This window comes from Aspergillus melleus (genome assembly GCF_016097325.1).
Source record: "Aspergillus melleus strain CBS 546.65 chromosome Unknown contig5, whole genome shotgun sequence".
Lineage (NCBI taxonomy): Eukaryota > Fungi > Ascomycota > Eurotiomycetes > Eurotiales > Aspergillaceae > Aspergillus > Aspergillus melleus.
In genome coordinates, this window is record NW_025763374.1 from 3,362,299 (window position 1) to 3,382,735 (window position 20,437).

General features: G+C 53.4%; 9 protein-coding genes across 9 annotated transcripts; 5 read left to right on the forward strand and 4 right to left on the reverse strand.

The window, feature by feature from the left end:
- The first annotated feature begins 191 nt into the window (after positions 1-191).
- mph1 (3'-5' DNA helicase) lies at positions 192-3,936 on the forward strand. Its single transcript, XM_046091215.1, has one exon. The coding sequence runs from the start codon at positions 399-401 to the stop codon at positions 3,588-3,590; it is 3,192 nt and encodes a 1,063-aa protein (XP_045947192.1). The 5' UTR covers positions 192-398; the 3' UTR covers positions 3,591-3,936.
- Positions 3,937-4,162: 226 nt separating this feature from the next.
- On the forward strand, positions 4,163-5,319 carry cap2 (F-actin-capping protein subunit beta; the record flags this gene model as incomplete). Its single annotated transcript, XM_046091216.1, has 5 exons — positions 4,163-4,191; positions 4,325-4,704; positions 4,800-5,069; positions 5,140-5,187; positions 5,246-5,319. 5 exons carry the CDS (start codon positions 4,163-4,165, stop codon positions 5,317-5,319), a joined length of 801 nt encoding a protein of 266 aa, XP_045947193.1.
- Positions 5,320-5,527: 208 nt separating this feature from the next.
- Positions 5,528-6,475, reverse strand: LDX57_009487 (mediator of RNA polymerase II transcription subunit 11). The gene is made up of 2 exons (XM_046091217.1): positions 6,302-6,475; positions 5,528-6,171 (listed from the first exon to the last, which is right to left on the reverse strand). Exons 1-2 carry the CDS (start codon positions 6,383-6,385, stop codon positions 5,758-5,760), a joined length of 498 nt encoding a protein of 165 aa, XP_045947194.1. The 5' UTR covers positions 6,386-6,475; the 3' UTR covers positions 5,528-5,757.
- Positions 6,476-6,773: 298 nt separating this feature from the next.
- TAF5 (putative transcription initiation factor TFIID subunit) lies at positions 6,774-9,283 on the forward strand (the record flags this gene model as incomplete). The annotated part of the gene is made up of 4 exons (XM_046091218.1): positions 6,774-6,908; positions 7,132-7,270; positions 7,323-8,181; positions 8,230-9,283. The coding sequence occupies 4 exons, from the start codon at positions 6,774-6,776 to the stop codon at positions 9,281-9,283; spliced, it is 2,187 nt and encodes a 728-aa protein (XP_045947195.1).
- A 767-nt stretch (positions 9,284-10,050) lies between these two features.
- On the forward strand, positions 10,051-12,578 carry LDX57_009489 (putative C6 transcription factor; the record flags this gene model as incomplete). The annotated part of the gene is made up of 3 exons (XM_046091219.1): positions 10,051-10,983; positions 11,042-11,613; positions 11,681-12,578. 3 exons carry the CDS (start codon positions 10,051-10,053, stop codon positions 12,576-12,578), a joined length of 2,403 nt encoding a protein of 800 aa, XP_045947196.1.
- Positions 12,579-12,640: 62 nt separating this feature from the next.
- Positions 12,641-14,289, reverse strand: LDX57_009490 (glycoside hydrolase family 88 protein; the record flags this gene model as incomplete). Its single annotated transcript, XM_046091220.1, has 3 exons — positions 12,641-13,957; positions 14,030-14,200; positions 14,257-14,289. The coding sequence occupies 3 exons, from the start codon at positions 14,287-14,289 to the stop codon at positions 12,641-12,643; spliced, it is 1,521 nt and encodes a 506-aa protein (XP_045947197.1).
- Positions 14,290-14,997: 708 nt separating this feature from the next.
- On the reverse strand, positions 14,998-16,322 carry LDX57_009491 (uncharacterized protein; the record flags this gene model as incomplete). Its single annotated transcript, XM_046091221.1, has 2 exons — positions 14,998-15,310; positions 15,397-16,322. The coding sequence occupies 2 exons, from the start codon at positions 16,320-16,322 to the stop codon at positions 14,998-15,000; spliced, it is 1,239 nt and encodes a 412-aa protein (XP_045947198.1).
- Positions 16,323-16,712: 390 nt separating this feature from the next.
- Positions 16,713-18,146, reverse strand: LDX57_009492 (putative endo-polygalacturonase; the record flags this gene model as incomplete). Its single annotated transcript, XM_046091222.1, has 1 exon — positions 16,713-18,146. The coding sequence occupies one exon, from the start codon at positions 18,144-18,146 to the stop codon at positions 16,713-16,715; it is 1,434 nt and encodes a 477-aa protein (XP_045947199.1).
- A 285-nt stretch (positions 18,147-18,431) lies between these two features.
- On the forward strand, positions 18,432-20,189 carry LDX57_009493 (putative MFS transporter; the record flags this gene model as incomplete). The annotated part of the gene is made up of 5 exons (XM_046091223.1): positions 18,432-18,722; positions 18,779-19,005; positions 19,056-19,134; positions 19,190-19,663; positions 19,746-20,189. The coding sequence occupies 5 exons, from the start codon at positions 18,432-18,434 to the stop codon at positions 20,187-20,189; spliced, it is 1,515 nt and encodes a 504-aa protein (XP_045947200.1).
- Positions 20,190-20,437: the final 248 nt, after the last annotated feature.

Sequence of the window (20,437 nt, forward strand, 5' to 3'; positions counted from 1 at the left end):
TGACTTGTACCACAAATCAGTCAACAACGCCGCCCTTGGGAATTGGACCGATAGGCCGATGTCATCCATGCGTGGAAATCCCCCGATCAGCGATACGTATTACTACTCCTGCCTGACTATCTGCTGTACTCCGTAGAATGTACTCGATAGTCATGAATGGCTCCAGAAGAAGGAAAAGTGAGAAGAAACAAGGAAATGGCGCCAAGACTTCTTATCACTGATCCAATCAGATCACCTGACGGCAGGTGACACAGACAAACCGTCGACAATCGAAATGCAAACGCGCCAAACACTCGTCCCTCGTTGCACATGATGTCGCGACGCCCGCGTCGCGTCTTATCTACCGGCGAGACCCCCTCGTGCAGTTCAGCCAATTCTCACGAGCTGAACGCGTCAAAATGTCCGTCGACGAGGAGGAATTCTTCAGTGACGATCTCGACGACTTTTTGGTGGATGGCATGGCGGTAGAAGGCTCTCCGTCGGAGTCGGATTCCCCGCGTCCAGCCAAGAAGCCTCGTATGGAGACTGCCAAATCCCGATCTTCACGCAACGAGGTTGACGAGGCCGACGAGGCTGAAAGTGACGACTACGGCTCTGATACTGACCTGGGTTCCTTCGTTGACGATGACGGCTCTTACGAGGGGACCCGAAGGAACGATGAACTGTCGTCCCCCAGTCAAGCATATGAGATCACCGACGCCAAAGGCAAGCGCAAGGCGTTTGTCCCCAAGCAGCAAAACACCACCAAAGACAACATATTTGTGACGCAGCTGACCCAGCCGCTCTCACCTCCGGAGATGCTTCGTGGTCCTCGGTGGCAGAAACCCAAGCCCCAACCGCCAAGACCTGCATCTCCGGCAGGCGACGAGTTCGGGGACGATGATATGGAGGCTGCCCTTGCGGCATCCGTTCAGTCATTCGAACAAGAACAAGCATGTAATGCTCTTTCCTTCAACGAGGTTACCCCGCTGCCCACTCGAAGTCTTCCAGGTAACCAGAAGACGCCGAAGTCGACGACAAAGAAGAAGACGGATACGCCAAATGCCTCCGGGGACATGTTTGACGAGCTCCCAGACGATGCATTTGACATCGACGTCGATTCACTCATCGCCAATCTGCCTCCGCCTCGGCCCACTCCACGAAAAACGAGCGGGGGGTCCTTCTCGTCTTTCAACCGGGTCCCCCGCCAGACTACGCTCCATGACATGGTTGCTCGAAATCCTGCAAGCACCTCACCCCCCGGAGAAAAGAGTTGGTATCCGCCAGAAAAGCACGGGGAGAAGCCGACACATCACAAGCTCGTCGAGGACACTCTCGACACCTGGATTTACCCGACGAACCTGGGCAAGACGCGAGACTATCAGTTCAACATTGCTCAGCGAGGCCTCTACCACAACCTGCTGGTGGCGCTCCCCACTGGTCTGGGAAAGACGTTCATTGCTGCCACTGTTATGCTGAATTGGTATCGGTGGACCAAGGACGCTCAAATCATCTTCGTCGCCCCGACAAAACCCCTGGTGTCCCAACAAGTCTCTGCTTGCTTGGGGATCGCCGGCATTCCCAAGTCTCAAACATCCATGCTCACCGGCGGCACCGCGCCGGGTATCCGAGCAGAGGAGTGGCAAAGCAAGCGCGTATTTTTCCTCACGCCTCAAACATTGGTTAACGACCTGAAGACTGGAATAGCCGACCCGAAACGAATCGTCTTGGTCGTTGTCGATGAAGCCCATCGAGCTACCGGAGGCTATGCCTACGTGGAGGTTGTGAAATTTCTTCAGCGATTCAACCAGAGCTTCCGCGTTCTGGCGCTGACAGCCACGCCGGGTGCCAAAGTGGAAACTGTACAAGAGGTGATTGACGGCTTGAACATCTCTAAGGTTGAAATTCGCACAGAACAGTCGCTCGACATTCGACAATACGTGCACGCCAAGAACATCGAGCGGGAGGTCTTTTCAGACTCCGAGGAGTTGATTCTGTGCAAGGAGCACTTTTCCCGTGCCCTGCAGCCACTAGTTGATAAACTCAAACATCTCAATGTCTATTGGGGATCTGATCCTCTGACGCTCACCCCCTACGGGCTGACCAAAGCCCGAAAGGAATGGAACGACTCGAATGCCGGTCGCAGATCAAGCCCTGCGTTCAAGGTCATGATCAACACGATTATTACCATCCTTGCCAGCTGTGCTCACAGTCTCGATCTTCTCAAATACCACGGAATCACGCCATTTTATCGAAGCCAGCTGAAGTTCCAGTCCAACAGCGGCGGCCTGAAAAGTGGGAAATACAAACAGCAGCTCGTCCAAGACGAGAACTATAAAAGACTCATGAGCCAAGTTTCGGCGTGGACAAAGCATCCGGAATTTATCGGTCATCCAAAGCTAGCATATCTCAAAGAAGTGGTGTTGAACCACTTTCTAGATGCTGGTGAAGGACAAGATGGGAACACGCAGTCTTCCACCAGATTGATGATTTTTGTTCACTTCCGAGATAGTGCCGAAGAGGTGATACGAGTGCTGAAAAGACATGAGCCCTTGGTCCGACCTCACATTTTCATCGGTCAGTCCAGCAACAAGGACTCGGACGGCATGAACCAGAAAACGCAGCTCAGCGTCGTCCAGAAGTTCAAAGAGGGGGTCTACAATACCATAGTAGCAACGTCCATTGGTGAGGAAGGTTTAGATATCGGTGAGGTGGATCGCATTATCTGTTACGACTCCTCTTCCTCGCCAATCCGCATGCTCCAACGTATGGGGCGTACTGGCCGAAAAAGGGCAGGAAACATCGTAATACTGCTCACGCAGGGGAAGGAGGAGCAATCGTACCTCAAAGCTACGGACGGCTACGAGAAAATGCAAGAAATGATCACCAGTGGGAAGTGGTTTACCTACCACACCGACCTCGCGCCACGCATTCTACCGCCGGGAGTCCGTCCCGTTGTCAACAAGCAGAAAATTGATATACCCACTGAGAACGAGAACCCGGACCTCCCCGAGCCGAAGAAGCGACGAAACGCCCCCAAGAAGCCCCCTAAGAAGTTTCACATGCCGGACAACGTCGAGACTGGTTTCACCAGGGCGTCCGATCTCGCCCCCGGCGGTGCCACGCGAAAATCAAAACCAAAGGGAAGGCCGAAAGAACGAACACCAACGCCTGGGCTCGCGGATGTACCAGCCCCCGAAGATGTTTTGCTGACCGCGGAGCAGCAAGACGAGCTTGACCAATACTACGGCAATATTGGCGAGACCAGTCCGCAATTCGCCCGACCCCCTCGCAACGACGCTTTTCCAAAACTGCAATCAGTTTCAAGACCGACAAAGGCCGTGACGCACGGGTCCGTCACCCATCGTATGATCGGCGCACTGCAAAAAATCAATCAGCTGGGTACAGACTGCGAGGCACGCTTTCAAAAAGTGTTGAGCCTCGAGTCTCAAAGGCCGCCGGAAGATGCCTTAATTTCACGCACACTGCCACCCTCTAGACACAAGCGCAAGAAAGGATCGAATGATCGTTCTCAACCCTCAAAACCTCTCAAAACTCGTCGATTGTCGCATGAAGTCTGCAACAATGAGAACCACTCCCCTTCCTCCTGATACAATTGCTTTCTTCCGTCGCCGACCATCCAGAATCGGCACCCTTCTATTCCTCACAAAGGGGTGAAGGCGAGAAGTTGGATGATGATGTTACACCCCCAGATCTGAAACCCCTTATGAGCTGAAGCACCGAGCGCAGGTCGCAAAAGCAGAATTGGACTGTGTTGGATTATGCTGATTAGGTCTTTTGGCTATTATGACCGGGTTTTCCTTTGGGTACAAATATCTCAAAAAGAAAAAAAGAGAAAAATAAGTAATACTGTTCGGGGAACAGATCGTGACGCACTGGCATCGCGATCACCTTACTACATAGAGGGAAAATCAATCGGTAGTAAGCCACTGAAGTCAAGCAGATCCAGAACTTTCATAGTACTCGTCCGTAGATTGTAACAGAGAATACTCGGAATGGGTGCGTGTAGATAACGTCATGGTCCATCAAACAGAGTGAATCCCAACAACTGCCACGTCCCGTGTCTCTCCCATCACGCACCTTCTCCGTGCTCCGGCCAACTCGAGAGCGGGAGATCGCAAGTAAACAGCAGACAAGCACCAGCAACCTCACATCTTCCACCATGGCGGATGCTCAATTCGATAGTGCGCTGTAAGTGGCCCTGACAGGACGACTCGTCCTCTCATTCCCAAACCCTCTCATCTCCTTCGCAATCCCAACATTCCTATGCCCCCCAACTTTACCCCACCACCTGATGCCTATTGCCTATTGCTGACCACCCCAGCGATCTTCTTCGACGCCTCAACCCCCGCGACACCAAGCAGAACCTGCAAGCCATCACGTCCATCGTCCCCGATCTCACCGAGGACCTCCTCTCCTCCGTGGACCAGCCCCTCGAGATCCGCCGCTGCCCCCGGACGAACCGCGACTACCTGCTCTGCGACTACAACCGGGACGGCGACAGCTACCGATCTCCCTGGAGCAATGAATTCGATCCCCCTCTGGACGACGGCACCGTGCCTAGCGAGCGCGTGAGAAAGCTCGAGGTCGCGGCCAACGAGGCCTTTGATGTCTACCGGGAGCTGTACTACGAGGGCGGCGTCGGGAGCGTCTACTTCTGGGATTTGGATGATGGGTTTGCGGGTGTGATACTTTTGAAAAAGGGTGGGTTCTTCGACTCCGTCTCGCAATTGTCATATATGCGGCAGGAGGAGGCTGTGGTTGCGGGTGTGGTTGGGTTCCAGCTGACGGATAATTAGGGGTAACGCCGGGTGCGAAGAGCTCCGGGGAATGGGACAGCATTCATGTGTTCGAGGCGACTGACCGTGCCCGCATGTCTCATTACAAGCTGACCAGTACCGTGATCCTGCATTTGGCTAACACCACCGAGGCGTTGGGCGAGATGGATCTGAGTGGAAACATGACCCGACAGGTCGAGGTCGATCTGCCCGTGGAATCGGATGCCAGCCATGTGGCTAATGTCGGTCGTTTGGTGGAGGATATGGAGCTGAAGATGAGGAACTTGCTGCGTTCGTTTCCCTTTCCCTTTCTCTCCTATGTATCGAGTTACAGCGGTGGCTAATGAAGTTGTGTCTACAGAGGAGGTTTACTTTGGTAAGGCCAAGGATGTTGTGGGTGAGCTGCGCAGTAAGTTGACCCTGGTTGTGTGATACCTGGCGTGTTCTGGTATGCTAATCGGATGTAGGCCTCTCGTCCTTGTCGGAGTCTAGCAAGGAAAAGGCAACCCATTTGGAGATGATCCGGTCCATGCAGAAATAAAACGTCCTCTCCGAACATCCTCGGTGCTGGATATATTTAGCGAATTTGTCAGAGCGACTGCCATTTCTACAACTGCCTGTGCTATCATATTTTCTGTCTGTGTGCTCTACCGCAATTCCAGTTTCCTGTATGTAGTTTTTTGAGTCCAAGGTTCCTGGAGATCCTAGATTTGATCTATTGAACGCATCAAGTAGTATCTAGTATGTACTATTTGAAATTGAAACATCGATAATATTTGTCACTTGAGTGACTATGGGTATCATAAATCATTGCCGACCGCCAAAGACAACTGCCTCACGGGCGTTGCTCTGCTCGACCAAGCAAGACAGTCAAAACGCTAAAACTTCCGACAGGCGACATTTGCTCGCTGAGAAAGGACGCCGAGATTCAATTTCCCCGGCAAGAGCCTTCCCATCCAGTCGAGAATGCAATCATCAATCAATCAACATCCATTCTCTCCTTGCCCGCAGAGCTGCTGATCTGCTCAACGAAGCCGCGCGCAGCTGCCCACAGTTCAGCCTCCTTGTCCTTGCCTACGGTGTCCTTTCTGCTGTTCAACCAACTGATGTCCAACGGATTGGAGGCACCCGCAGCCGCCCCGCCGGCACCGGTCGTGTCGCCGGCCCTGGCAGAAGCGGAATCGGGCGCCAGGATGGAGGCCTCCTCTAGGGCGTAGACCTGGCGGCGCAGTCGCACATCGATCGACGAGAGGAGGGCAAAGTATTGGGACGTCGCTTCTTTGAACCGCGCTTGGTGGGATTGCAGGGAGTTATCTGTCGACGAGTCACCGGTTCGGGCGTTGGTCAGGGCTTGAATGGCTAGGCCGGCGGAATGGATCAGTCGAGCCACATCCTGTGTTGATGGGCGATTAGTGAATTGGTTCTCTTCTTTTATTGTTGATTGTGCTGTGTGGTGCCTCGGGATCTCAGAATCCCCCGCCGCTGTCGGAGGTGAATGGCTTCCTATTGTTCTTTCTTCTTACCTTGTCTACTTCATTCAATTGGCGGATGCGATCTGCAGAGGTAAAGACCTGGTCAGGTCCGGAGGTGCTCGTGTTGGTTGCCATCTGGGTCGGAGTGTCGACTTTAAATAAAAGGTGTCGCCCGGTGGTTTGTTTTCTCTTCAAGCCACGATACTTGTCTGGTCTGTCTGTCTGTCTTCCTCTCGCACTCTCGAAAGCGCTCTGGCCGCGTCACGTGCCTCGACCTGGGGTCACTCTGCTTACCTCAGCCCAGGAATCGCCGCTAAGCCTCCCGCGGACTAGCGCCATATCAGAACGTGACGCTCCATCGACAAACCGCGACGGGCATCCCTCGACTGTCCGAGATCGCATCAGCTCCCATCTCCTCCCGCAGGCTAGGCAGGAGATCCCATCCTCAGCTTGTCTTTAGAGTACTCTCTGCGCCATGTCTGCGCCAGGAGGGGCCCCAAGCCCTGTGCCCCGAAGTGGAAGCATGGGGCCCGGAGGTGGAATGTCCATGCCTCCCCAGCAGTCCATGCCTGCTACACCTCCAGTTCCAGCACCGACTCCCGGTCCGCCGCCGCCGCCCCCGAGCGGCGCCATGTCGCAACAGAATTTGAATCAGATAGTAAGTTGTTTTCTTTGTTGGGCGAGTTATTGTTTTTGTCCGAGTTTGTGAGGTGGTGGTGAAGCTGGTTATGGAAGCTGTCTGGTGTGGCATTTCCCTATATCCCTTTGCCTTTGTTGGACTTTCCTATACTGGAACATCTATCTGGTTTTATTTATGCCCTGTCATATATCTGGCCGAAACCATGCCGTTTCATGTTAGCATCGCTGACCCGCCGGACCAGGTCATCGACTATCTGGCCAAGAAAGGATATAGTCGCACAGAGGCCATGCTGCGCATGGAATCTGCGAATCAAGAAATTGATGGACGTCCTTTGCCCCCGCTTGGAGAGGACGCGCGACCCAAGTATAGAATGGGCTTTGGTGAGCTCAGTCGTCCTTTCATCAGTTACATATCAACTGACCTCCGTTTCAGACCTGCTCAAAGTCTGGGTTGAAGACAACTTGGACCTATACAAGCCGGAGCTGAGACGAGTCCTATGGCCGCTCTTCGTCTACTCCTTCCTCAACATGGTGACTTCGTTCTACCCCCAGGATGCGAAGCAGTTTTTTGAAATCAACAAGAACCTCTTTCTTCCAGAGCACACGGAGGACGTGCGCGCCTTGGAGCCGATTAGCCTGCCGGAGCATGTCCAGGACAACTCCGTTGCAAAGCTCTACCGCACGAACAAGTATCGCCTGGTGCTCAGCAATCCGGCTTTCTCGAACCTGATGCAGTTCCTCGAAAACAAGCAGAAGGAAGGCGGCTCCGTCATGTCCGCCATTTTGAGCAGCTTCTGCACGGTCATCACTAAAGAGCGTGCCGTTGACGACCGATTCAGTTTCGCTGCTATGCTCGGCCAAGCCTCAGGAGGTCAGACCTTCCCGGCTGAAGACGAGGGCATTCCAGGCCATCATCCTGGATCGGCGTATACCGGAGACAACCCGGCCATGGCGGGAACTTTGCCCAGACTGAGGCTCGGAAAATTGCCGATGGAGCAAACGCTAGAGTCCGACGTCCGAGGCGAGTTGGCCGACGAAGATGCGAAGAACCCGCCGACTGCGGGCCAAAACACTCTTGTCCAAGAGCTCGATCAGATGATCAAAAAGGAAGAAGACGACGAAGCTCCTACGCGTGCCGATATTCCGTACCCCCCGTCGACGGCGCGTGACGTGGCGATTGAAGTGCAAAAGGTGAAGGAAAACCGTGACCGATTCAGGATCGAAGGCCGGACGGGCGGCGTTGGTCCTGCCGTCAGCGTCTGCATGTTCACCTTCCACAATACTTACGATGGGTGAGTTAGGACCTCCAACGTGTTTTGTACTCTCGCTGACATGTGCAGAATCAACTGCTTGGACTTCTCCGATGACAATATGCTCGTTGCAGCTGGTATGCAAGAGTCATACATCCGGGTTTGGAGTCTGGATGGAAAACGCATCCCAAACACCTACGACAATGTGGATGACTCGGGCCCGTCCAATTCTCGTCGCCTCATCGGCCATTCCGGGCCTATCTACGCGGTGGCTTTTGCGCCGTCCATCACACGCACTGAGAATGCGGTGGCTCCCACGAACGCCCGCTGGCTTCTCTCGTCCTCCGCCGATAAGACCATCCGACTGTGGTCTCTGGATCTGTGGCAATGCATGGTTGTCTACAAGGGCCACGACCAGCCCGTTTGGGATTTGCAGTGGGGACCGTATGGACACTACTTTGCTTCTGGCGGACACGACAAGACTGCTCGCCTTTGGGTCACCGACCACATTCGCCAACAGCGGATCTTTGTCGGGCACGACCAGGACGTCGATTGCGTGTGTTTCCATCCCAATTCCGCCTACATCTTTACCGCCAGCTCGGATCATACGGTGCGCATGTGGGCGGTGACCACGGGTAACGCCGTGCGGATGTTCACCGGACACACGGGCAACATCACCGCTCTCGCCTGTAGTCGCGACGGGAAGCTTCTGGCGTCGGCCGATGACCACGGCTCGATCTTGCTGTGGGATCTTGCGACCGGACGGCTGACCAAGCGTATGCGCGGCCATGGCAAGGGCGGAATCTGGTCGATCAGCTGGAGTGTCGAGTCGACGGTGCTCGTCTCCGGCGGCGCCGACGGCACGGTCCGAGTGTGGGACGTGACCGGACCCTCTCAGGACTCCTCGCAGGGCCGGGTGGTTGGCGACGGCGCGGCCGGGACGAAGGTGGACGGAGGAAGCGCCGCGGGCCCCAGCGCACAGGCGTCCAGTTCCGTCGCCCCGGGCATCGGCAAGAAGAAGGGCAAAGACGTGGTGGTGTCGCCCGATCAGATCAGCGCTTTCCCTACGAAGAAGAGTCCCGTCTACAAGGTGAAGTTCACCAATATGAACCTGATCATTGCTGGTGGCGCTTATCTTCCCTGAGGAGTGAGGGTTGAAATGAATTTCTCTCTTTCTGCACAGTGGCGCCTGATACCCGTTTCTTGCTTTTTCGCGGTTTCTATCCCTTTTTTTTATTTTGTTTTACTTTCAATTTCGATCTACCTCCATTTGTAATACAATTGATCCCTGAATACTAAGAGAAGTCAACCCCTGGACAGTCGCATGGGCAATTTATGGTTGGGTATTTGGCGGGCGTCGCGGCGTGGTTGTGGTGTTGGTTGGCAATGATTGCAAATATTAAAAAAACATTCCATGCTTATAGGAACTTAGACAGGCCGGTTAGTCAATCGAGAAGTTGTCCATACAAGCCTTGTAGGTTATACTCCGTAGACAGTAGAGAATCACCCCCGCTCCCCAGATCGGAGGGCCTCCGGTCTTTCTTCCGCCCTCCGGATTCCTTTTGCCGAGTCTCGGCCGATGATTGGAGGCGTTTTTGCTTCTGAGTACCGACGACCCATTGAGGTAAATGATCTTGTTGATAACCATGGGCTTGCAGTGTCTTACTTCCTTCGCAGGTGCGTCATTTCCCCGTGGGGTTGGTCGCTCATTGTCCACTCTAGTGGAAATCATATGACTGGCGAAATGGAGACCCTGTCTCAATTAATCCACTGACCGTTCATTCATTCTTCATGCACCAACTCATTCTGCATTCTTTCGTCCTTTATATCCATCCTACCTCGCAATTATGTCTTTGTAACGCACCTCTTATTTATGTAGAGCCCCCAATCGAAGCTATATAATCCACCTCAATGCCACCCAGAGACAACGACAATAATAACAAACACGACCCCCCAACCCGCTCTTCACCACCTCAACAACCCTCCCAAAACTCCAGACCTGAAGACGAAATCCCCGCCTGCCAATCCTGCCGCAAGAAAAAAGCCCGCTGCAGTCGCGCCCAGCCATGTGATCAATGCGTCCGGTTCAACGTCCCCTGCGTCTATGATGATCGGCGCTTGAAGCCGGGTCTGAGGGCCGGTGCTGTCGATCAGCTGTATCGGCGGATTGAGACGTTGGAGAATATGTTTCTCGGGCAGGAGGTGCTTTGGAGGGCGGTTTTGGGGGGGTTGGGTATGGATGCGGGTGTGGGTGGGGGTCGCGATGGGGGTGGGGATGGTGGGTTAGAGGAAGAGGGGAGTGGGTTGACGGAGTTGGAGAGACGGAGGGAGAGAGTGAAGAGTTGTTTACTGCGGGCTACGGAGGGGGAGAAGGAAAAGAAGCAGATGCAGAGGACGTCGTCGGCGCAAGATGAAGCAGAGGAGACCACATCGGGTGTCGGAGCCAAGCGACGAAAGGTCGAGAAGATGCCTTTGTTGAGACGCAGAGAAAATGTCGACCCGGACTGGGATAGCGATAATGACGATCCCAGCGGACTTTTACCCCCGGATATCATGTCCGAATTAGTGGATTTCTACTATCTGAATATTCACCACTGGATTCCTATCTTGCATGTTGCGAGGTTTCGACGACGCATGAAATCGGAAGAGGAACGTCCGCGCATTGCTTGCATTCTGCATGCCATCATAGCCATCTGCGTGCGCTTCTCCCAGAACGATAGGCTCAAAGACGAACAGACGAAGGCACGCATTGCGGAGAAAAGCCGACAGCGGGTCATCTTGAACAGCATTGAGACTTTCTCGGTCGAGAATCTGCAGGCGCTGATTATTGTTGCGTTTGAGACGGTATGTGCTGGTCTCACAGTCATTTATTCAGGCATAACTGATTAGTATGGACTTCTAGATTGGCCGAGGACGTGGTCCGTCCTCGTGGTCCATCATCGGAAACATGGTGGGCACAGTGGAACAGTTACAATTGAATGTAGAAGAGGACGAGCTTTACGGGTCGTCAAACGCAGGCGAGACCCTGATTCGACGGATGCTGTTCCTCACGCCATCCAAATCGTGGAGCGAGGCTGAGGAGCGCCGTCGGGTCTTCTGGACGGTCTTTCTCATGGACCGCTTCTGCAGTGTGTCCACCGGTTGGAAAATGAGCCTGACCGGTGCCGATATCAAACGTCGACTACCATGTGAGGGTGCGATCTGGGGCCAGGAGCAGGAAGTGCGGACGCCGTATTTTGGCATCTCGGACTCCAAAGGTCCGTTATCCAGCAGCTCGGGTCTCTTTGAAAGACAGGGCTCGTCACGCTCCGAGGACCAGGATTCGATTGGCGGGTTGGCGTATAATATTGAAGCTACGGAGTCGCTTGCATTGGTGACGAATTTCTTTCTCCATCATGCATTTGTTGTCAACGACACAGAAAAGGCTCAATTGTGGTTGATGAAGTTCAAAGAGCTCGATCTTAGACTCATTCAGTAAGTATTGATCAGAATGCAAGTGTCGGGTATTTATGACTTGCTAACCATCGTCGCAAACTCACAGGTGGAAGCTATACCTGCCATCAAAATGGCGCGAGGCTTCTGTGCTCAACGCCGATGGAATCATGGACCCGAATCTCATTTTGGCTCATCTAACACATAACACCGCGGTCATCTTGCTCCACCAAGGAATCGCATACCCGCCTGCGCACTGGCAGACCTGCGCCGTGAAGCCGCCGTCCGCATCCTCCGCAGAGACGTGTCTCGAGGCGGCCTCGGAGACGGCCAGGATCGGCCAACAGTTTCTAGCATACTCGCCAATATTCACTAATCCCCAATTCTCTTTCTGTCTCTTCATTGCGGGCCGTATGCTGCTCGCTCATTCACGATACAACCAAGTGCCCATCTCACCCGTCCTCGATACCTTGATTGCCAATCTGCTTGAAATCTCCCAGCGTTGGGCAGGTCCTGGGAAGGCGACCGACGACGAAGGAAACCTTGCATCAAGCTTTGCGAAGCGGCTGATCGAGGCACAGAGTAACTCGGCGATTCATTCACGCCCAAGTCTGGATATTAGACAAACTGCGTACTCGGATGAATCCAAAGAGCAGCCACACTCGCCTGCCACGGGTTCCTCGCGTAGCGATATAAACGCGTTCCCATCTCGGACGGTCAATTCCTGCCTCTCACAGACTCACTACCCTGAGATCCCAGCGCCGCAGGACTCGTTTGGGTACGATCCGTTTAGCCTCGCATTTCCTCCGCTTCCACCGGCCTTCCAGCAGGAATTTTCGCTGTCGGCGTGTGGGCAGGGCGTTGCGAGCCCGGCACTTTTGTCTCTGGGTATGCCATCGTATCACGCTGATCCGCTACATACGTGGCAAAGCCCGGGTGTGAATTACGGCAATACAGTGATTAGCCCTGGGGATCATACACCCAGTCCAGGACATTTAAATCAGTAGTTATTGAGATGAGTTTTGCTTGCACGACGGACCAGTGATGAATGATGCAACCGCTGAACTACCTATATCGGAACGTTAATATGTCCCTCCATGTCCACCAATCCTAGCTCCTGCAGCATGTTGCCAAACAACAAGAAGTAATAGTCTGCATATACCAACCCGTGGTTCGCCCATCGTCTCGGAGCAAACTCATAGTTGTTGATAGTGGCCCTGTCCAGGATCGTGTCGTGCGTGCGCGAACCAGACAGATCGACCACACTCAAGACGTCGAATCCATCGCTCGCTCCCTGCGCAAGACAACCCTCCGGATATACTTCACATTGCGTTGAAGCCCTCACCATCTGAAACGTCAACGTAGGCGGATGCATAAACTTGACCACGGCAGCATCCACTATCCTCAACGCCTCTCGGAGATAGTACCCCCCCTCCGACGTGTCCCGCAGCGTCTTGAACAGCACCAGCATCCCACACGCCGCAATCATCGCCGCCGACGTATCCCGCGGACTCTCATCCGTCACTGGCGCTAGGAAATCCCAATACGGCACCCCGTCCTCCGGCAAGTGCGATATGAAGTACTTCGCCAGCGCTCTCGCCGTGTCCAGAAACTCCGACTTCCCCGTCCACCGGAACGTCTGCGCGAACCCTAATATCCCCCACGCCTGGCCCCGCGCCCAGCAGCTCTCGTCACTATACCCCTGGTTCGTGAACCGTGCTTTCCGCTCGCCAGTCTGAGCATCGAAGTTTGCGACGTGCGCAGTGCTATTGTCTTCGCGGACGTGGTGTCTCCGAGAGCTATACGCATGCGCCACGGCAATGTCATACAGCTCTGCATTATTGGTTTCCCAGGCAGCCCAGAACAGCAGATCCAGATTCAGCATGCTGTCGATAATGACGAGGAAGTCCGTCGACATGTCCGCTTCCGTGTACGAGTAGCGGGTCGTGACGCAGACGTCCCAGCTGCGGATGCATCGCGTGGTGGCATTGAAGCGGCTGGCGAGGGAGTGTGCGGCCAAGACGAGACTGTTGTATGCTTCTGCATCGCGATGCAGGTCCCAGGCTTTCATGGCCCACGGGGCGATCATGAATCCGAGGTCGTGCGTGTCTCGCTTCAGGGCGTTTTGGTGCAGGTTTGCGGTCCACCAGCGGCAGAGGTGCGAGAGCTGGAGTTGGTGAGGTAGGGTATTTGATCCGTCGTCTTCATCATGAGAGAAAGAAGATGGAGATCGGTAAATGCTGGACTTCTGATACCGTGTCAGGCGCTCGAGGATCAGATATAATGATCCCGGGAAGAAGCCGGAGGTCCAGAAATCGAGCGTGCGGTAGACATAGGTGCTCCCGTCAGGGCCGGTGTATTCGGGATATAGCACGGGGGGTTTGCTCTGCAGGGGAGTAGGGAGCAGGGGTTATTATTGAGTTTGGAACTGTAGGTTGGTTCCATTCTTAGGACTTACTGATCCTTGAGCTCGGGCTGCGACTCTCCAGATTTTGGCAATCGCTGATTCAGAGTACAGGGCTTTTGCTAGGCGGGTGGATATGGCGGAAGAGGAGGTCTTGATGCTGTTCGTGTTGTTGATGCCGTTGGTGTGTTGGTGGGATGCTTTTAGTCTCTTTGGACTGTGCTCCTACTCGGGGGTTCAGCTTTTTTTGTTGTTCTGGGTGCGTGAAGAGGGAAGCGTACCGTTGTAGATGCGTGACTTAGCGACATTGACATTGTGTGGAGGAACGGGGACGAAAAGATAGAGCTCTTGGGAAATGTGCCTTGGGGAGAAGAGGAATGAGATAGTCAGGTACATATTTATTAGCTCAGGTGGATAGATGCTGTAACTAATTGAAATCACGAGATCACTTCCCACGAACATGACATCTTGAGATAAGCGGGAAGACGCCGGTATATGGTCCGTATATTCGAGGCCAAACAGCTGCTCCATCTTTGTAATATTATGATTGATGTAGTGGTTCATGCACACAGCTGACGGAGGAGAATCTTCCTCCGGACTGGTGATCGGGGTAAGGCCCGGAGATGCTCCGGATTGACTGCTTGTTAAGATGGAATTGACATTGACATTCTCGATTCTTCGACTTTTCTCTTAGTTCGTGGTAGACAGCAAGTCGGTCCTTTTTGGTCTTGCGTGGACTGCTCCACAAACCACTCATAGGTTTCACTTGATATACTATAGAAAAAAGGGAGAAAGAAGGTATAAGCTTGGTGAGTTCCAATTCGAGAGATTGAAATGAATCGGTAGATATTTGTCACCAACGGTTACTACTTGTGTTATAGTTATGTCCAGTATCAAAACACAAGAACTGTAGCATTCCAGAAGAGGAAATACATCGTTCTTCACGGAAAAGCCCTAATTTTCTGTTCCAAGTCAAAACAAACCATTCCAGCTATCCACATCCCTCTCCCTTCTCCATCACCCTACGCATCTTCCTCAATCCGATACATCAGCGTCCCATGTCCAAAGACATCATACCCCCCGGAATTCGGTCCATAATCACCTCCACCACCCTCGACACCGGCCGAGATATTCCCATTCACGTAGTCCCGAAACTGGATGGACCAGGACGCATTCAGGCCTTTGACCCGCGTATAATGAGACACAATGGCCTCGTATCCCGGACGCACGTCGAAGCGCGATTTTGCTGAGATTTCTTCCAACAGACCCTCCCAGCTGGTATAGGGGATGTAGGGGACGGTGTGGTTGGTGTTGTATTTGGCGGTGTATTCGGCTCTGGAGGAATGTGTCAGTGTCAAAGAGGGTATGCTCAGCAGTCAATATGCCAAAGAACAAGACAAAAAAGGTGAAGGGATGAATACGCATTCAGGATCTCATATCCGTAAGTCCCAAACAAATCCAACCCCTGATTCCAGGCCTGTTGCCCAATAACCCCCAGCAACGCCATACACAGCAACGCATGTCCCTGATCGCGACCCGACTCCTGCATCTCCATCAACGTCTTCCCAGACCCTGGTTCTGTGAAGTTGGCAATTGAGAAATACGGCAACGCTCCATTCACCACGACCTGACTGTCCGGTAACCCAAACTGCCAGTACTGCGCGGCATCGTCCACCATCGTCTGATTATCTGTGAAGATGCCGATGGCCATCAACGACGCGATATTACACAAGTCCCAGTTCGCGTAGTAGAAGTTCGCCTTACCATTGTGCGTCTCTAGGAAGTCTTGATTCGCCGGGGCAAACACGGTCGTCAGTAGGCGCGCAAACGCCGTCTGATTCGCCGCGCTCCAGCCGGGATACATGCGCAAGATCTCCGCCGCGTTGGCAAATTGGTACCCGTAGAGACCGGCCGCGAGGTACTGGTCTTCTGTGCCGTTGAGGGCGCGCAGGGTCGAGGCCCAGCTGTTTAGGATGGTCGCCGCATGGTCTGCGTATGAGGTGTTTCCGCCGATGAGCCACCGCAGTGTCAGTTGGTACGCGGAGTGTGCGTCACGGTAAGCGTCGCCGTAGTTCTGGGCTGGCGTGGTCGGCCAGGTGCTGTTTGAGCCGCGGACGAGGACTTCGTGCGGTTTGGGCGTCCAGGTTGTTTGTGCGAGAGCGCTGGACTCGAGGTGTTGCCAGGCGCGGTACCAGGGCTGTTCGTGGGCGTGCACTTTGCGTCGGACTCGTTCGATGTCTTTGTTGGTGTGGAGGGCGCCGGGGTGGTCTAGTTGAGGTTTAGGATGGGGTGTGGCAGATGCGGTTGAGAGGAGTGTAGCGATGGTGAGGAGGGTTGGGACTTTCATGGTGGCTGTCTGAGTACCTCCGAGGCAGGATACTGAGGAAACTAGACATCAAAAGAGTGGACGATGTGGGGCATTCACCAAGTGATATATTCTGGTTGAAAGGTGCTCAATATCTAGCACCGAGTGAAGTATTCCGGTCTTTGCTCCGCTGTCGGATTGAAGCCGCTCATTCCTCCGCTTAGTGTTTGGTTTTGGGTTCCTTTGGTTTCAGGAGTCAGTGTTAAGCAGAATTGGCTCGATGTCTTGGGATTCTGCTCAAGTTATTAGCTAGGATGTTCTAGTCAGTTTGAACTCTAGGGTCAATAGCTCACTTATGGAGTATCTAGATAGTATATCGGAGTCCGATCATGAAACATGTACCAAGTAGTAGAGACAGTTATGACTTCAAAGCTACAGAATAAACCTAACACCCTTGACATGCTCGTTCGCAAACAAAGGAACTAAGTCGGCCGTCATATACCATCTAGGCTTTTCCATCTCATCATGGATCACTTTCCCATCGATCCGGAGATTCTCAAATGTCACATTCTCCACTGGGTGTCCCTCATTATACCCCAAAATCATCGCCGGATTGACTGTTTTCGAGTCCCGCAGATCCAACGACAAGTTTCTGATCCTGACATCTCGAATGCCTCGCCCCGGAGCGGTCGTCCACATGGCATTCTGCATGACGCGCAAGTTGATCAGTTGGCCGCGAGTAATCCGCTCGACTCGCACGTCCTCGATCAGGATATCGTGGAAGTAGTTCCTATCTGCAGCGTTGATGGCGATACATCCCTGATACCACAGCTGGTTCTCCTCGTGATCCAAGATATCCACATTCCGGATCGTCACGTTGCTGGTTGTTTCCGGTCTGGATGGGTTCCCGTGCGTGCCCATGTTAATCGCGTGCGCAAGATCAGGCAGTAACACGCAGTTCTGGATGAGGATGTCCTTCGTGTCGCCATACCAGTTCCATCGATGTGAATAAAGAGCAATGGTATCGTCCGAGTTGCGCAGAAAGCAGTTCTCGATGACGATGCCGGACGAGCAGAAGAAGTCGATCCCGTCGCCGTTACCTGCGGACGAGAACGATCGGTATCGGTCGACGTGGATGTTGTGGCATTCGCCCGCCGACAGACTGAATCCCTTTGCTCCTAGCGAGGTGATACCTTCTACTTTGACGTTGCTGGCTCCGCTCATGTGGATCGCTCCGCCGTGTTCGCGGTGGACATAGCCTCCTTCGGGCCCGAGGATGAACCCGTGTCCTCGAACGGCACTGTTAGATACGTTGATGAAATTGAGTCGGCAGGTGATGAAGGCGCCTCCGGAGACGTAGACGGTCTTGCCAGACGGTACGGTCAGATTGACGCCGTCGGTGACGTGCTGGTAGGCGGAACCTTGGTTGATGCCCGGTCCGAAGTACCAGATATCGTCGGTGTCTTGCGTCGGCGCAGTCGAGTCTATCTTGTTGCTGAGGAGGTGGAGAGCTGTCCACTTGTCGCCGTTCAGCTCGAGCATTACATCTCTGGCTGTGGAGAGAGAAAATGTCATGACGGTGTCGTCTAGATCAACTTCAATGCTCGCAGATCGGGGCCGGATGACTGCAGATGTTACTGGCCCTGCAGTGTAGGTAACTCGCACTTGAACGAGGCCGTCGAAGTCAAACGAAGCGAGCGCGACAGTGTGTTGATTGAAATTGTTGGAGGTGACATTGGCATTGGCCACTTCCACGGCATAGACAGGAACTGGCAACCATCGCTGGCCGTTCTCTGCCTTGACTTCCACGATGAAGTCCGAGTTGAGCGGGATGCCGGCAGGAGAATCGTAGACATGGACAACCATTCTTGTGTGATTCACGAACCTCGAGGAAATCTCGAAGTGTAAATGGAGATTATTGCATCAAATAACCCGAGTTGCTACTGGCATCGGCGCCCGGGGGATCTGCCGGAGATGCCCCGATGGATCTTCACCCCACGGGGCGTCTATGCATCTCGGTCTTACGACTCGGCTTCAATGCAATAGGTCATCACTAGTTACTGGGGAGATTACAAATACTTTGGCGAGGAACAGTCCGAGCAGGCTCACGTTGGCAGCCTCCGATTTCATAGTATCTTACTCTACTGCACCATGTCCACCACAAAAGATGAGATGAGTGCCACCGTCGACCATCAAGAACTACAAGCGCACTCCAATCAAGCTGTTGAACACCTTGAATCGAAAGAAAAACCCGATCCTCTCGAAACCGATCCAGGAATTCAGATTGACGCTGCCACAAACAAGCGCCTGTTCTGGAAGATCAGCCGTCGGATCCTCGTCATCCAGGTGATCACATATTTCTGCCAATCCCTTGACAAGGGCGTTCTAAACTATGCATCCATCATGGGTATCAAGGAGGACGCAAGCCTGAAGGGCCAAGAGGTGAGACCGGTAACTCTGAATAACATGACCCAGAGCTAACAACGACGGGATCCTAGTACTCCTGGTTGGGAACGATCCTTTACCTCGGCATTCTCGCCGGCGAATATCCTCAGAACTTCCTGCTCCAGAAGCTTCCCCTGGCGAAGACGCTGGCCGTCAATGTGTTTCTTTGGGGTGCTGTCGTAGCTTGCTCGGCCGCCTCGACTCGGTTCGCGTCTCTGATGGCAGTCCGCTTTCTGTTGGGCTTTTTCGAGAGCTGCGTTCAGCCCGCTATGATGCTATTGTAAGCCCTTACATCTCTTCGATTGGAAGACCCACTGACGCATTGTCCAGAACGGCAATGTGGTATAAGAGAGAAGAACAATCCGTCTTGAATGCCGTTTGGTACTGCATGAGTGGCGTACAGCTGATGGTGAGTCGAGATTCCACTGTCATCCCGGAACTTGTCAACCTCTAATAAACTGCAGATCGGCGGCCTACTAGCCTTCGGTGTCTCGCACTTCACAAACGGGCCCATCACCAGCTGGCAACTTCTCTTCCTCGTCCTCGGACTCGCCACCTGCGTCTGGGCTTTCTTCATTGCTTTCCTGCTCCCCGATAGCCCTATCTCCGCAAAATGCTTCAGCGAGGAAGATCGCATGCTCATGCTCGAACGTGTCCGACACAATGAAACCGGCATCGAAAATCGAGAGTACAAGAAATATCAGGTGTGGGAAGCCGTCACGGACCCGTTTGTCTGGTGCTGCGTGCTGCTCATCACGACCGCCAATCTGATAATCGGCGGCCTGGGCGTCTTTTCAAACCTGATCATTCAGCAATTCGGTTTCTCCCTGCTGCAAACACAACTTCTCAATATTGCCCAAGGCGCTTGGACCATTATCTGGATGCTCGGGTCAGCATGGGCTGCTCAACGATTCCAGCAGACCTGCGTGGTTATGATCGTAAGTTGGCCTTCACCCCATCCTCTCTCCATAACATGTACGTACATACATATCTTCAGCAATAAATCCTAACAAGACCTAGCTATGGGCCCTCCCCGCCATGGCCGGCACGATCGTCATACTCGCCGTCACCCCAACAGCCACGAACGCCGGCGGCATGCTAATCGCCTTCTACTGCACGCAGCTCTTCACCGCAGAAGGCAACCTGATCATCTCCCTTGTGACGCGCAACATCGCCGGCCAGACCAAAAAGGGCATGACCATGACCCTGGTCTTTGTCGGGTGGGCTGTTGGCAATCTCATCGCACCCCAGATCTTTCAGGAGAAAGATGCTCCGCGCTATCTGCACGGCTTCCTGGCTCATATCATTATTTATGCGGTGTATTTGGGTCTGGTCGTTGTCACTAGAGTGGTTCTTATGGCGAGGAATCGGGCGAAGGAGAGGGCGGAGGGGGAGATCTCGCATGAGCTGGCGTTTCGGGACTTGACGGATCATGAGAATCCGAATTTTCGATATGTGTATTAGTTTTATGGGGTGGTGGTTTGGATCATTGGACGGGGGATGTATGTAAGTATGGACTATATTGTTATGACAAAACTTGAAAGGGCAGTGATAATGGGGTTATTTTGGCTTGAATTACCGAACAGAGAGAATTACTGCAGGAACTCTTTGAAGTACCATTTCTATGAGGCTCGATGGATTTAAAGCATTCAATCGAGATATGCTTTAATTATATCCTGTTTGTCAACACCCCGAAATGGCAAAGATATCAT

Bases quoted from the DNA above. Each gene is read 5' to 3' on its own strand.
- mph1 (XM_046091215.1), top strand. From the start codon at position 399: ATGTCCGTCGACGAGGAGGAATTCTTCAGTGACGATCTCGACGACTTT.
- LDX57_009487 (XM_046091217.1), bottom strand. From the start codon at position 6,385: ATGGCAACCAACACGAGCACCTCCGGACCTGACCAGGTCTTTACCTCT. The intron at 6,172-6,301 runs GTAAGAAGAAAG...CCATCAACACAG, and splicing joins AATTGAATGAAGTAGACAAG to GATGTGGCTCGACTGATCCA.